The 12,809-nt window shown below is 36.9% G+C and overlaps 1 protein-coding gene across 7 annotated transcripts in view; it reads left to right on the top strand.

Moving 5' to 3' along the window:
- Positions 1-12,809, top strand: part of LOC126278331 (kelch domain-containing protein 3) — a 111,953-nt gene that overhangs the window by 83,646 nt on the left and 15,498 nt on the right. For all 7 annotated transcript variants that reach the window (XM_049978361.1, XM_049978360.1, XM_049978365.1 and 4 more), the window contains exons 7-8: positions 1,701-1,913; positions 3,404-3,482. In XM_049978361.1, coding sequence (XP_049834318.1) covers positions 1,701-1,913; positions 3,404-3,482 — 292 coding nt within the window. The remainder of the gene's footprint in view (positions 1-1,700; positions 1,914-3,403; positions 3,483-12,809) is intronic.

Genomic DNA, 12,809 nt, shown 5'->3' with positions numbered 1-12,809 from the left:
GCTTACGATGCTTGGGCTGTTGACCGTGTTTTATGTAACTGATGATATTTTATATTTATTTCTGTTCTTCTGCTCATAATAAAGTTATTTACAATGAGTGCTAGCTTGATACATACAGAAGTTTTAGGTTACAGTAATACTAAATTAAGTGATCATTATGCATATTTTATTTTTAGTAATAGCAGTATTGTATCAAACGCAAGTAGAAGCCATTGCAAAAACCCGAAGTGAAACCAAAAATAGGAACAGGAACATACAATCTGAGCAAAAGTACAATATTCAAATTCCCTTACTTACAGACAGTTTAATTTTCAATCTCTTGTATGTAAGTGACATTTAACAAAAAAAAGATCAAGCTCTTAACTCATAAGGTTTAATCCAGTCAATGCAATTAATTAAGAGTTCCTCATACTTCTGAGTAATTTCTGGCACAGTTGATAAGAGTTGGTTTTTGCATTTCTGAGTGAGTTGGCAGGCCCATTTCGCACACATTTCGATGAAATCTGTGTCATCGTCTTCAGGTGTTACAAACAGTTGCCTTGTAAGTGGTCATTCTGTGGACTCAAATGAGCCTGTTGATTGGAATCAAAGCTTGTAGCATACTCACAACCATTACTTACAACAATTGAGGAAAACTGTGTACTCATTCTTAGAAATTTTTAGCACAAAATGGGATCATTCACAGACACAGAAGCCCAAAAACAACCCATCAGTTAGGATTTCTTTTGGTAAAATGTCTGTCGCCCAACTGTCGTCAAAAGAGAAAACCAGTCAAATTTACAAATTCCTTTCTACTTTCTTCTGTTGATGTGAATATGAAACAGTCTGTGCAAAACAGCTGTATGTACTGTTAAAAAATGCATCTACAATGTAAAATACATCGACTTGACGATAAATCTTGAATACAGACTTGCTTTTTCTTGAGCACGATATTAATGCCATCACGTGGCCACTATTTTTCTTATCTACAGGCTTAATTTATAATATTTGCATAATCAAAACTCAATTTGTCTCTTATTATGAATATAGAATTGTAAGTTGTTATATACAAACAAGTAATACACTCAATTTAGAATCAGTGTTGGTGTTCATTTGTCCACAGCTCAAGAAAGTGATTCTAGGTACACACTGATTGCCTATCATTAGCATAATATCAGATCGGTAGTTACAAATTATAGCTCTAGCACCATACAATGACAAAGCTAAAAAATATTGTTGTTGTTTGCTCAGAAAATCCAATTTGGTCCAGTTGTATCATGTAAATATTCTACTTTTTGTTTTGTGAATTGGTGAATCGTATATTTCATGAAAAGCACATTGTAGTAAACTGACACAGTATCAGATGTTCATGAGTACATTCCCTGCTCCAAAACATAGTCAAAGGGGTAGTACTGAATTTTATTTCTTCATGTTTTCACTAAATCACTTTCAGTGAATGCCTGTATACTCCTTTTGTCAAGGTAACTCCTAATTTTCTCTCCCCTCTTTCTCCAACTAAGCTAATACTTCATCTGTAATGTTTCATTGATATCAAGGACAATAAACACTAAACAGCCCTCTTTTCCAAAACTATGATGATGATATTGATTCTTTGATTCTAAAATGGTCTTTAGTATACACTTGAATTACATTGTTTAGGGAGGACAGTATTACATAATAGCGAAATACGAGAGAGTATCACTCCTGCATTTCTCTTTTAGTGACCAACACTTGGACGCTTATGCAGACACTTGGGAAACCTCCAAGCAGGAGGAGGAGGCAGTCATGTCTTGTTGTTGGAGACAGAGTTTTCTTATTTGGTGGTACAAGTCCTTACCAAGGACAGATGTCATACCAAGTAATTGAAGATCTGTACAATGAAGGAATTGACTCAAAACTTATGGATCATAATGATATGCATATACTGGACTTTGGTATGTAACATTTATACCTGTAAGTTGCATGTTTGTTTTGAAATTTAACAGTGTTGGATTTTCAATATTTATATTTTTGAAAGAAGAGTACAGTGAATATCAAGAATTTTATCTTCTTAAAGTTGGTTGATGTGTGACTAGTCCAGTAATACACCTTGTAATTTTAAAGAAGAGTTCTTATTTTTTATTTCAGAGTGTTATTTAATTTTGCTACTTTTCATTGTCAATGGGATAATCATTCCAGCTATAAACAAGTGTGATTTAAAAAAAAAAAAAAAAAAAGAAAGAAAAGGGCAGACAAAATAAGAAGAAAAGAAAGCAGTTTAATGTGTTTGGAAACTTTCTGACAATAAATACCTTTTTGTACCTACAAAGAAACATTTTTGTCTCCCTTTCCTAGTGTAAAGAAACAATGTTAAGGTGGGGGAGGGGGTGTTGGATGGGGGGGGGGGGGAGGGGGAGGACAGGCTGTTTTGCAAGAAAAATATCAGTGTAGTATTGTTGATCTTAGTGTGAAACTGTTAGTAAGTGCTGAGATTTTTGTCATATGGGCTAGAACATGACATACTGACTAGCATGTTATTACCTGGATTATTTGTTGTATTTAGTTTATATCTATAAAATAATTGCACAAAGATGGAGAATAGTCACATGTGCTTGGTAACAGTACTGCCATGCGTTCTAGCATTGCTTGATTTCATGATTATAAAATAAGATGATCTGTTTTGGACCGTATGTTGTATTAGCTCTCCAATTAACAGTTCTGTAAACTTATTATGAAATGTTGTTTTTCTTAAGTTGAGAGCTACTGAGGTCCCATAATGCATCACCAGATGTTTGTGCCACCTTCTGATATTTATTCAGTTACTCATAAAAAATATGAGCAAAATGTTTTGTCAAGTGTACCTGCAAACTAGTCAGATCCTGTTGCCTACAAGATATTTATCAGTTCAAGATTTATTACTAGGAACACAATAAAAGTAGAAATTCCTGAAGGACTATTAAATCATTTTCTAAGTACTATAGTTGACATACAGCTTATTCCGTCACAAATTTTCATATTCAGTTTCCTTTCTGATTGGACTGGTCCTTTCCTGTTTAAAAATATTGCAATTTATAGATTGCTTTTAGTCCAGTGCTTCTTTCTTTCTTATGTTGCGTGACAGTTACCGTATCAAATGTTTCATTTTGTTTGTACTAGGCAAAATGAAATTTAATGCAGCTACTTATTCCTGTGCCAACTTTGTGTCTTTTTGACATCCTTATTAGGCTATGTTATCATTTAATCTCCACCACGTTTTCTTCATAAAACTGAACATAAATTGTCAGTGTATTTTAATAGTTAAACAAAGAAGTACATAAATTTAATTAGAAAATTCAGCTACTTTCAATGAAACTTACTAAATATTAAAATGTTTGATAAGCTACTCATTAGAATGGTTACAGTTTATGACAATTAATTTTGTGTTTCTTATTTTTGCAACTTTCAGCACCCTCACTACGAACACTCTGTGCTATGATTGTTATTAATAATCAGTTGGACTACAGCAGCTTGCCAGAGGAGTTAAGGTACCCGTATCTGCACTTCCCTCTATTTTCTTTTTTAGTGTTCCAAGTCGTATTCATTTGATTTAACATAACGAATAGAAAAGGGGTATGTTGTGACATGAAAAACTGGTAAAGCAAGTGTGCTAAATCTTTGAATGGTTTTAACACTCTCTTATATTATTACTTTACATTGTGTTGTTGGAAAGTCCAACAGCTAATTGTTTTAGTTGATAATAACATTTGGAAAAAATAAGAGTAAAGGTTGTGCTTTCCTTGTGGCTGTTCAAAGTGGTTTTTTCCATATGTTTACAAAATTTCAAATCGAAACTAATTCTCTACAATAGCTAACAGTTATTGTTGATTATTTAGACTCATTGTTAGTTCCAAAGAGAAGGTCCTCAGTGATGTAGAACTCATCAGAAAAACAAATACATGTGATACATATGTAGTAGGGACTGACATGTCAGTGTTCCTTTCACAAATTCCAAGAGTGACATTCATGAAACATGTAGTCAAATCGAAATAAAAACTATATATTTTTTTAACAATGGAATTTTTGTATGGAATAGTATGTACAATAAGGGGAAAGCAATCACTCGCCTGTAGTTGACTGATACGCGAAGCATAGAAATACGTAAAAAGGAACACTATTCACACTAGCTTTCGAGCTCTTGCTTTTTTTCTGGTAAATGTACACACATTGACACACATAACCACACAGAAGTGGCCACAGTGAGACTGATTATTGAAAGCAGTTATCTGGGCTGAAGGAGCCGGGGAGGAGATACATAAGGATACAAGAAGGCGGTGGCGGGAAAGAGTCAGGTCTTTCAATGGCTGACTTAGTGATTACACAACAAGGTGAAAGGAGTACAAAGGGTAGAACATAAATGAGAGATGGAAAAATTGAGAGGGGAGGGGATGGGGGGGGGGAGGTGGAGATAAAGAGGGAGACAGGGAGAGGTGAAAAGGAGAGGAGTGGTAAAGGAGGGTGGAGAGGGGCGGGGAGAGGAGACTGTCCACATGGTGGATGATAGTGATAGAAGGCCGCACATGATCTGGACAGGGAAGGAGTGGTGCTAACAGAAGAGAGGAGGAGGAAGGTAAAGTGAGGCACTAGGGAATAGGTTAGCAGAGTTGTAGGCCAGAGGGATTGTGCAACTGCAGGATAAACTGGAGAGCCATTTCTTGTGTACGTAGTTTACAGAAACTAGTGCTGGGGGGGAGTATCCACATGTCCTGCGTAATGGAGTAGCTATTGAAGTAATTTGTTTTGTGGTTTGCAGCATGTTCGGCGATTAGGTAATAAAGTTTGCAGTTTGCCATCATTTGGCAGTGGCCATTCGTGTGAGTAGACACTTGGTTACTTGTCAAGCCCACATAGAATGCTGCACAGTAATTGCAGCATAGCTGATCTATTACATGGCTGCTTTCGCACATGGCCCTGTCTTTTATTGCGTAGGAAATAGCTGTGACTGGAGTGCAGTAGGATGTTGTGGGTAGGATAGGTTGTGCTCCTGGGTCGACCACAAGGGAATGACCATTTGGGTGCAGCATTGGAATAGGGATAGCCAGAGATATTCTGTAATAGGACAGGAACTGCGGAGAGGTGCTGAAGGAAGTGACCAGTGTCTCGGTTGCAGGATGGTAGGTTATGGACAATAGTTTGGAGGTACCGTTCAAAAAGAAGCAAAGGTTTTTTCTGTGGGAGGATTGCACTCAGCCATAATGGGATGGTCAGTAGCAAGACCGGAGGGGGGGGGGGGGGGGGGTTGTAGTGGAGTAGGTGAGAAAGATAAGTGCATGTTCCTGGTTTGAGGAGGGAGATTGATTCAGGTGTCAGTTTTTGGGATGGACCAAAGCCCTTAAGGAGCTGGTGGAGATCAAAGAATTCAGTTGTACAACCTCAAATGGATTTTGATGAGCTGCAAATAAAACAATTACAGGTAGTAATTTTTATTTATTTTTCACCGATTATTGTGATATTTTGACAGACAATGCCACAGAAGACACACATCAGTACTTCATGAGGTTCTACAAAACTTTGTTAGCCCAATCCCAACCCTCAAAGACTGCTTTTGTCACGTACAAAGGCTGGACAAAAGGTGACATTCTGGAAGATACATAAAATAAAGAAAACCAGTTATCAGATAGTGCCAATCAAAGAAATGTACTTGCGAATAAACTGGGTCTTTACTGGTGAGGAATTAGCTTACGTGCAACTGACAGGAAAAATGGTTCCAGTCTGTTACTAACACTTGGATGCCCAGACTCTACCTGCCCCCTTGAGTGTGCTGAGGGGTCATTTTGACACCTACCATTTAAAAAAAGTTTTGTGAACTATTATTTCAAAATTTTAAGCATTTATTATATTTTAATGTTTGCAAGATTTATAGCCATTTCGGATGCAGAGTTGTAAATAAAAAGAACAAACACAAATTATATTATTTATTGACATATGAACAAATTTCACTGAACTTGGTAACACACAAACAAGTGTAAGCAAGTGACAGGCTTTTCTTTGTTCTAAATTCATTAAAAATTTAACAATTCATGTGTTCAGAAATTTCAGCTACTTCATAGTTACACAATAGTATTCAGTTTCCTTTGTACATTTTCCAGAGACCATCTTCTTACAAACATTGCATGTGGAAATTACATTTGCAGAATTTGAGAAATTGACATTTATGGCTCTTCTGTGGCATTTCATCTTTATTTTCATTCTTTTCATATGGGTCTGTGATCATACAAGGAAAGAGACTCTTTGCATGCTCAGAGCATAGTTCATCTGCAGGCTGCTGAATAATGTCTTCTTTTGATCTTCTTCCCAGCAACAGCCCTAAATACTGCAGATGCATTTATTCGTGTTAGGTCAAGGATATTGTAGAAGGAGTGCACTGGCTATCTTCTTGAGAAAGCCTTGACTGAATACTACCTCGCCATTTTGTCAATGTCAACCCTAAATTTTGTTTTGTTGTAATAACATAGTTTGTGGAGTTTTTCTCATTTGTATTTATGGTAACAATAGGATGAAGGGAAGATATTACTAGCACATTTTTTGCTTTCTTCCCTTGATAGACTGTCAACAAAATATCATCATGTTTTAAAACTTTTGTGGAATACAGAGGACTCTTCAGGGATGTCAGAGCATTTACTGCATTTACTGTTCCTACAATGGAGGTTGATTTTTCTTTCAATTTTTTTGCTAGTTTGAGTGAAGTGAACTAATTGTCTGTAGTGACATTTCTGCCAATCAAAGAAACATAAGACACAACATTACATAATCTGAAACCCTTTCATCTTGAGATTGTGCCTTATCCGTACCAAGATAAGGGAAACCATTGAATATATACTTACTTTCAACATCTACCACAAACCAGTGTTTTCACCCATGAATTGTGTGAACAGGCACCTAGTTTTACTTGGGAAGAGCTGCTCATCTAATGTTATGTCACTTACAGGTTTGTAACACAGTGTACATTTTTCTATGAATTTATGAATTTGTTCCAGACAGCAGAAACCATCATTCTGTAATCATACAGAGCATGTAGATTTCTCATCAAACCTCAGGAATCTTGTAATCTCACAGAATCTATTACTGCCTATGGTTTCCACACAAAATGGTAGACCCCAGGAATCTGACAATAAATGTGAAGGTCTGTACTTCGGCAAGCACTCGCACCACAAGCACAAATGATTGCAATAAATGCTTCTAGCTCTTCTGTGGTCATTGACCAGCTGTCATCTTCTAGTACTCTGTGTGCCTGTGTTACAGAACATTTCAAGATATGTTTGATTACATAATTGTCGATGAACAAGTGCCAAGCACTTGATACAAGTTCATGACTCACATTTCTTTTTGCATGTAGTGTAGGTCCAGGAGATTCTCGCAAAATATTGTGATTAGGAAGATGCCCACCTTATGAATTAAGCAATGCTTCTCTCCAGACTGTTCCATCAGGCAACTTCTTTATGTCTTTCATCAGGCTATGAAGAAGCAATCACTTGTTCTACACTCTGAGAAGCAGGATTATCTCCTCTTGTGTTACATGATTCTTCTCTCTCGATGGAGCACGAATAATAGAACAAATGTAAGAAAGCCACCATAAAATCTAGATTAAGTACAGTAACATTGTATGTAGATAAGAATATGATGATCATAAATTAGTGACAATAATAATAATATACTTACTAGACTGTAAACTTCCATTATCTGTATCTGAAGAATCAGTCATTCGTGTTAGATGATTGATCTTCTCTTAGTTTCTGTGCTAAAAACTCTGCCTGTGAATTGTCAGAAAAAAGTTCACCACAATCTGAATCACACTCCATAACTCTTTGTAACTCTGCAAGAATCTCTTCAACTCATAAATACTGTTTCCATTTCATTTCAATCTTCAGTTCACAATCACCATGAAAGACTGATTGTTACAAGGGAAGTCTTCATTTGGGATGGTGTTGAAAAGCTGCATTACATTTCGTTGGATGTCAGGAATATCATCAAATCTCTTTCCTTTCAAAGCGAGTTGGAGTTGAGGGAATAGGAAGGAGTCTGGAGGGTTGAGTTCTGCCAAATGTGGTGGATGTTCAAGTTGCACTACTCCTTTTTTGCCAGGAACTGTTTGATGATATTGGATGTGTTTGGATGAGTGTTGTTGTTGAACAAAACACTAGGAACATTGTTCTGCATACTCTGGTTGTAGCCTGTGTAGACGTTGCATGAAATGGGACAAAATTTCAACATACTGTGCAGCGTTCAACATGGTTCGCTCAGGTAGAAGTTCCCTGTGGATAATGCCTTCACTATTGAAAAAAATGGTGAGCATCGTTTTGATGTGTGGTTTTACGGCTCTGACCTTTTTCCGACGAGGTGATGTTGGAGAACCCATTCCTTCGCTGTTTCATTTCAGGTTCCATCCTCAGTGACAATACAGTTCAAGAAATTAGCTGCCACATCACCGTTTTGACAAAATCCTGTGAAGCCTCTAAATGTGCCTGCTTCTGGTCGTCAGTCAAATTATGTGGCACCAGACGACAACATGTTTTCCTCTTTCGTAACTCCTGGGTAAGGATTTGTCACATGGACTCATGGCTCAGTTGCAGTTCATTCACTATCATGCGCACAGTTAATCGATGGTCCTTTGTGATTAATGTCCTCGCTTTCTCAATGTTTTGTGTCACTGACGGCAGTCACCGGTCATGCACTGTGGCGATTGACAGAAAGTTTCCCGGCCTCCTCGAAAACCAGTGAACCACTTCTACACACACTTCATGGACTGTGCTTGATCCCCATGAACATATACCAGCATTTCACGTGTTTCTTTCAGTGTCTCGCCAAGCTTAAAACAAAATGTTAAATTGATCCTTTGCTGGTTCATTGTCCTGTTTTCAGTTCAGAACCAATGCACTAAACGAGCACTTCATCCAACAGGTCTAACACAAAGCACACACAATGCTCAACTGAACTATGGTGGGGGCAGGTTGTCAACATCAGCCTCTATGCAAGTGTAGCATTGTTAGTCACCAGTGTTGCTCGATTGATGGTTCCGACTTCATTCACCGAACTTTGTCAGAGCTTGTATAATGAAAGTACATGCCAAATAAATAAATGTCACTAAATGTCACTTGAATCATTCTTCAAAACATAGCTAGCACCTAAAAACCGAAAAAGGTCATTTTGACCCCTCTGGGTGTTAAGAGTGCTAAGTGATTGATTCCTTCACTTCTAGTACGTCATTAACCAGCTGTGACTCTTGAGGTTTCATTTTATTTTTCACTGTATTAGTTTAGCTGGCTTTTCATTTATGCTTTAAAATAAAAGCAGTGTTTTCAATTTAACAACCCATACAGTTATTGGATGTAAAATCTGAACAGTAAGCTGAAACCAAAAATAAAGAGAAACAAAATCTGAAATGTTTTAAAGAATTCATTACAGAAAGATAGCCTAAACATTATTAGGGGATTATGAAAATTCTTTGATATCTGACGAGACAAAAACAGTTTCAGAAAACAAAATTATCTAGGTCAGCACTGTGTATGAGACCTGTCCACTTGGTAGTTCCAGGCAGCTGAGCACACTCTTAACAACTCGTGAAGTGTTTACTTTCTTTAAAATATAATTAAAATTTCATGATCCAGATGATTTTCCTTGAAGATTCATATTAATTGATAATTTTTTTGTCAACTTGACCTTTTGTGACGTAATTATCAGAGTTTTTATGTAAAATATATTTAGATACTTTTTTCCTTATTTACTACGAATTTGACACACATCTGCAAGAATGAGAATAACAGCCAGTATAAAAGCCCTTCAATGATCGTGACTTTTTAAAAATCAATGTCTTTTTATGAAAGTTTCATTAATTACATAACCTTATCAGTTCAGTGACGTACGTATCCCTGTTATTGATTTGTCTGGTCGATCATTTCATATGTAGAATGCCAATAGAACTAAAATTACAGAAGAATGAGTATTATTGCACAGCAGTAACTTAGGAATAGAAAGATTCACTTTGAAAACTAGGACATACAAGTCTGTCATGATGTGTGTCAAATATGTGTAACCTCGGTGTGTTATTACACACATCCGCAGAATTTAATGCATAAAATTTATGCTTGAATTCTGCCAGCATATAAATGCAACAGGAAAAAGAAAATTTCCATGTGTCATGATTGTGTAGGTATTGTCTGAATTAGATCAGCACATATCTTTGTTACCCGGAGCTATATGAAGAGTAATCGTTTGCATTATTTTTTCTTTTTAAACAAATCTAATTGTGTGATTGTTTAAGTTGTATGTGATGCATAAAAATTAAAAATTATGATGGAAAATCCGGGATGGATTGTAACAATATTATGAAAAGTATAGTTGCTACTTACCGTATAGCGGAGATGCTGAGTCACAGACAGGCAGAACAAAAACTGGGTGGTGGGGCTAAGGAGGGGACTAGGGCAGGGAGGGGGAGGGATAGCAGGGTAGCAGGTAATTACTCACATCTTCTTTCTTCTCTCGTTTCTTTTAATTTGTGACTAGTCATCCAGCTTCATCTCCTTCACTTGAATCTTGCATAAACACCACATCAGATGCCACTCGTATCCTACAAATAGCGCTATATAGTGAGTGTCAAGTCAAACCCAGCATAAAAGGTACAATATGCATTAAAAATAATAGATATTGTGTGGATAGATAATACATGAAGCTAGAAAAGTATATTTATATTATTAATTGTAAATGCATTCACCACCAAAACTATGTACATTCAGTACTAAATATACAAATGTAGGTACAGGGGAAAGCGGAATGAATTCTGTGTCTTACATAAGAAACCAGTCTTATTATTTTCCATTAGTACTAGTTTAATGTAATTGCTTGATTACATAATGTACAGGTTAGAAATACATTTAGATCTGCTATAGGTGGCACACGTGCCAAAAATTGACATTTCTAGCAAACAAATTACATTAATCCAAGAAAGATGTGCATATTATTTATGAGACACCACAGTGCTGAAAGAAATTCATAATTACTACAAAAATTACAATGCATACGATAAAGTGATAAATATCCTTTCCTCTTGGATACATTACCTTTCAGACACACTCCCACATCAGTCATTATAGATACATGTTTGTTTTCACAATGTTAATGAACAAAATTGATTTTGACAGTATATTGATGCAGATTCTTAACATTTCCATGTGTTTATCTACATTTTATACCAGCAAACTGAAATATGCTTAAGAAAGGCTAATCCTAGAAATGGCTACTAAGATACTATTATATACAGAATATGAAATCAAAATGCAACATCTGAAATGTGGCCTACAGTGTATGCTGTAAAAGAATGCTGATTATTAAAGTTATAAATGCGTCATGGAAATTATTTCCTGACAGTCTTTTGTATGTTCTCCATTAACTGTAACAACTCCCCTCACCTCTGCACTCCCCCTGTCTCCATCTCTCCCCCTTGCTCTCCCTTACCACCTCCCTCCCTCCCTTACCACCTCCCTCTCTGCCACCACCCTTCTCCCTCCAGAACTCTTTTCTACTTAACATTCAAAATAATGAATTTAAACTACAAAAATATTACAGAAGAATAAGCATAACTTAATAGCACTAATGTCGTACTATGAATTGACATGAGAATTGAAAGATTAGTTACGGAAATGAAATATAAAATATTTCATGGTTTCCATTAAACGTTTGAGATTTCTCAAAGAAACAATATGACACAATCAGTTACATTACAATAGAATTACTTGCATAGAGCAAACTTTATACTTCATGTAGAAACATTGAAAGCAACAACACCTGTACACAACCAGCATACTTCATAAAAATAATACACATCGCCATTCTCACAGTTGTGGCCTCCCAGTAAGGTTGTGAATTGCCAATATCCCAAACAGGGCGTTCTGAGTACATTATTTATGAATCACAACTATATCTATGATGCCATTTAAATTGGCACATTTTTCTAGATTTGTAGGCACAGCATATTGCAGTATTTCGTGCTTGATGGCAACTTCTTTCAACTTCTCAATTCTATAAGCTTTACCAACAGCTGTGTACTGTAGGTCATTCTATTTTATATCAAACGCTATCAGATTTGGCAATCCACTTTGCCATCTTCAGGCCCCATGCACTTTATTTGTACCAGGAGCTTACCATTTGGTGGCATAAAACTGGAACCGTGAATACGAATCGTTATGCAACTGATTCATACAAAAGGGTCACACCGACTGAGTTGGGAACATAGGATGTATTGAAAGGAAAGTTCCCACCTGTGCAATTCAGAAAAGCTGGTGTTAGTGGGAAGGATCCATATGGCACAGGCGGTGAAGCAGTCATTGAAATGAAGGATGTCATGTTTGGCAGCATGTTCAGCAACAGGGTGATCCATTTGTTTTGTGGCCACAGTTTGTCAGTGGTTGACATGACGATGTAGAATTCAACACAATGGTTGCAGCTTAGCTTGTAGATCACATGACTGGTTTCACAGGTAGTTCTGCCTTTGATGGGATAAGTGATGTTCATGACTGTAATGGAGTAGGTGGTGATGGAAGGATGTATGGGACAGGTCTTGCATCTACGTCTATTACAGGAGTATGAGCCATGAGGTAAGGGGCTGGGAGTAGAGGTTGTTTAAGGATGGACAAGTATATTTTTTTATGTCCAGTGGACATCAGAATACCACTGTGGGAGGGGTGGGAAATACAGTGGCCAGGACATTCCTCATTTCAGGGCACAACAATGGAAGTTGAAACCCTGGCAGAGATTGTAATTCAGTTGCTCCAGTCCTGGGTGGTAGTGAGTTAGGAGGAGAATGCTCCTCTGTGGCCGGATAG

This window comes from Schistocerca gregaria, chromosome 6 (assembly GCF_023897955.1).
Source record: "Schistocerca gregaria isolate iqSchGreg1 chromosome 6, iqSchGreg1.2, whole genome shotgun sequence".
Taxonomy (NCBI): Eukaryota; Metazoa; Arthropoda; class Insecta; order Orthoptera; family Acrididae; genus Schistocerca; species Schistocerca gregaria.
Note: the sequence above shows the minus strand (reverse complement) of the source record. Positions and strands in the feature narration are given on the sequence as shown.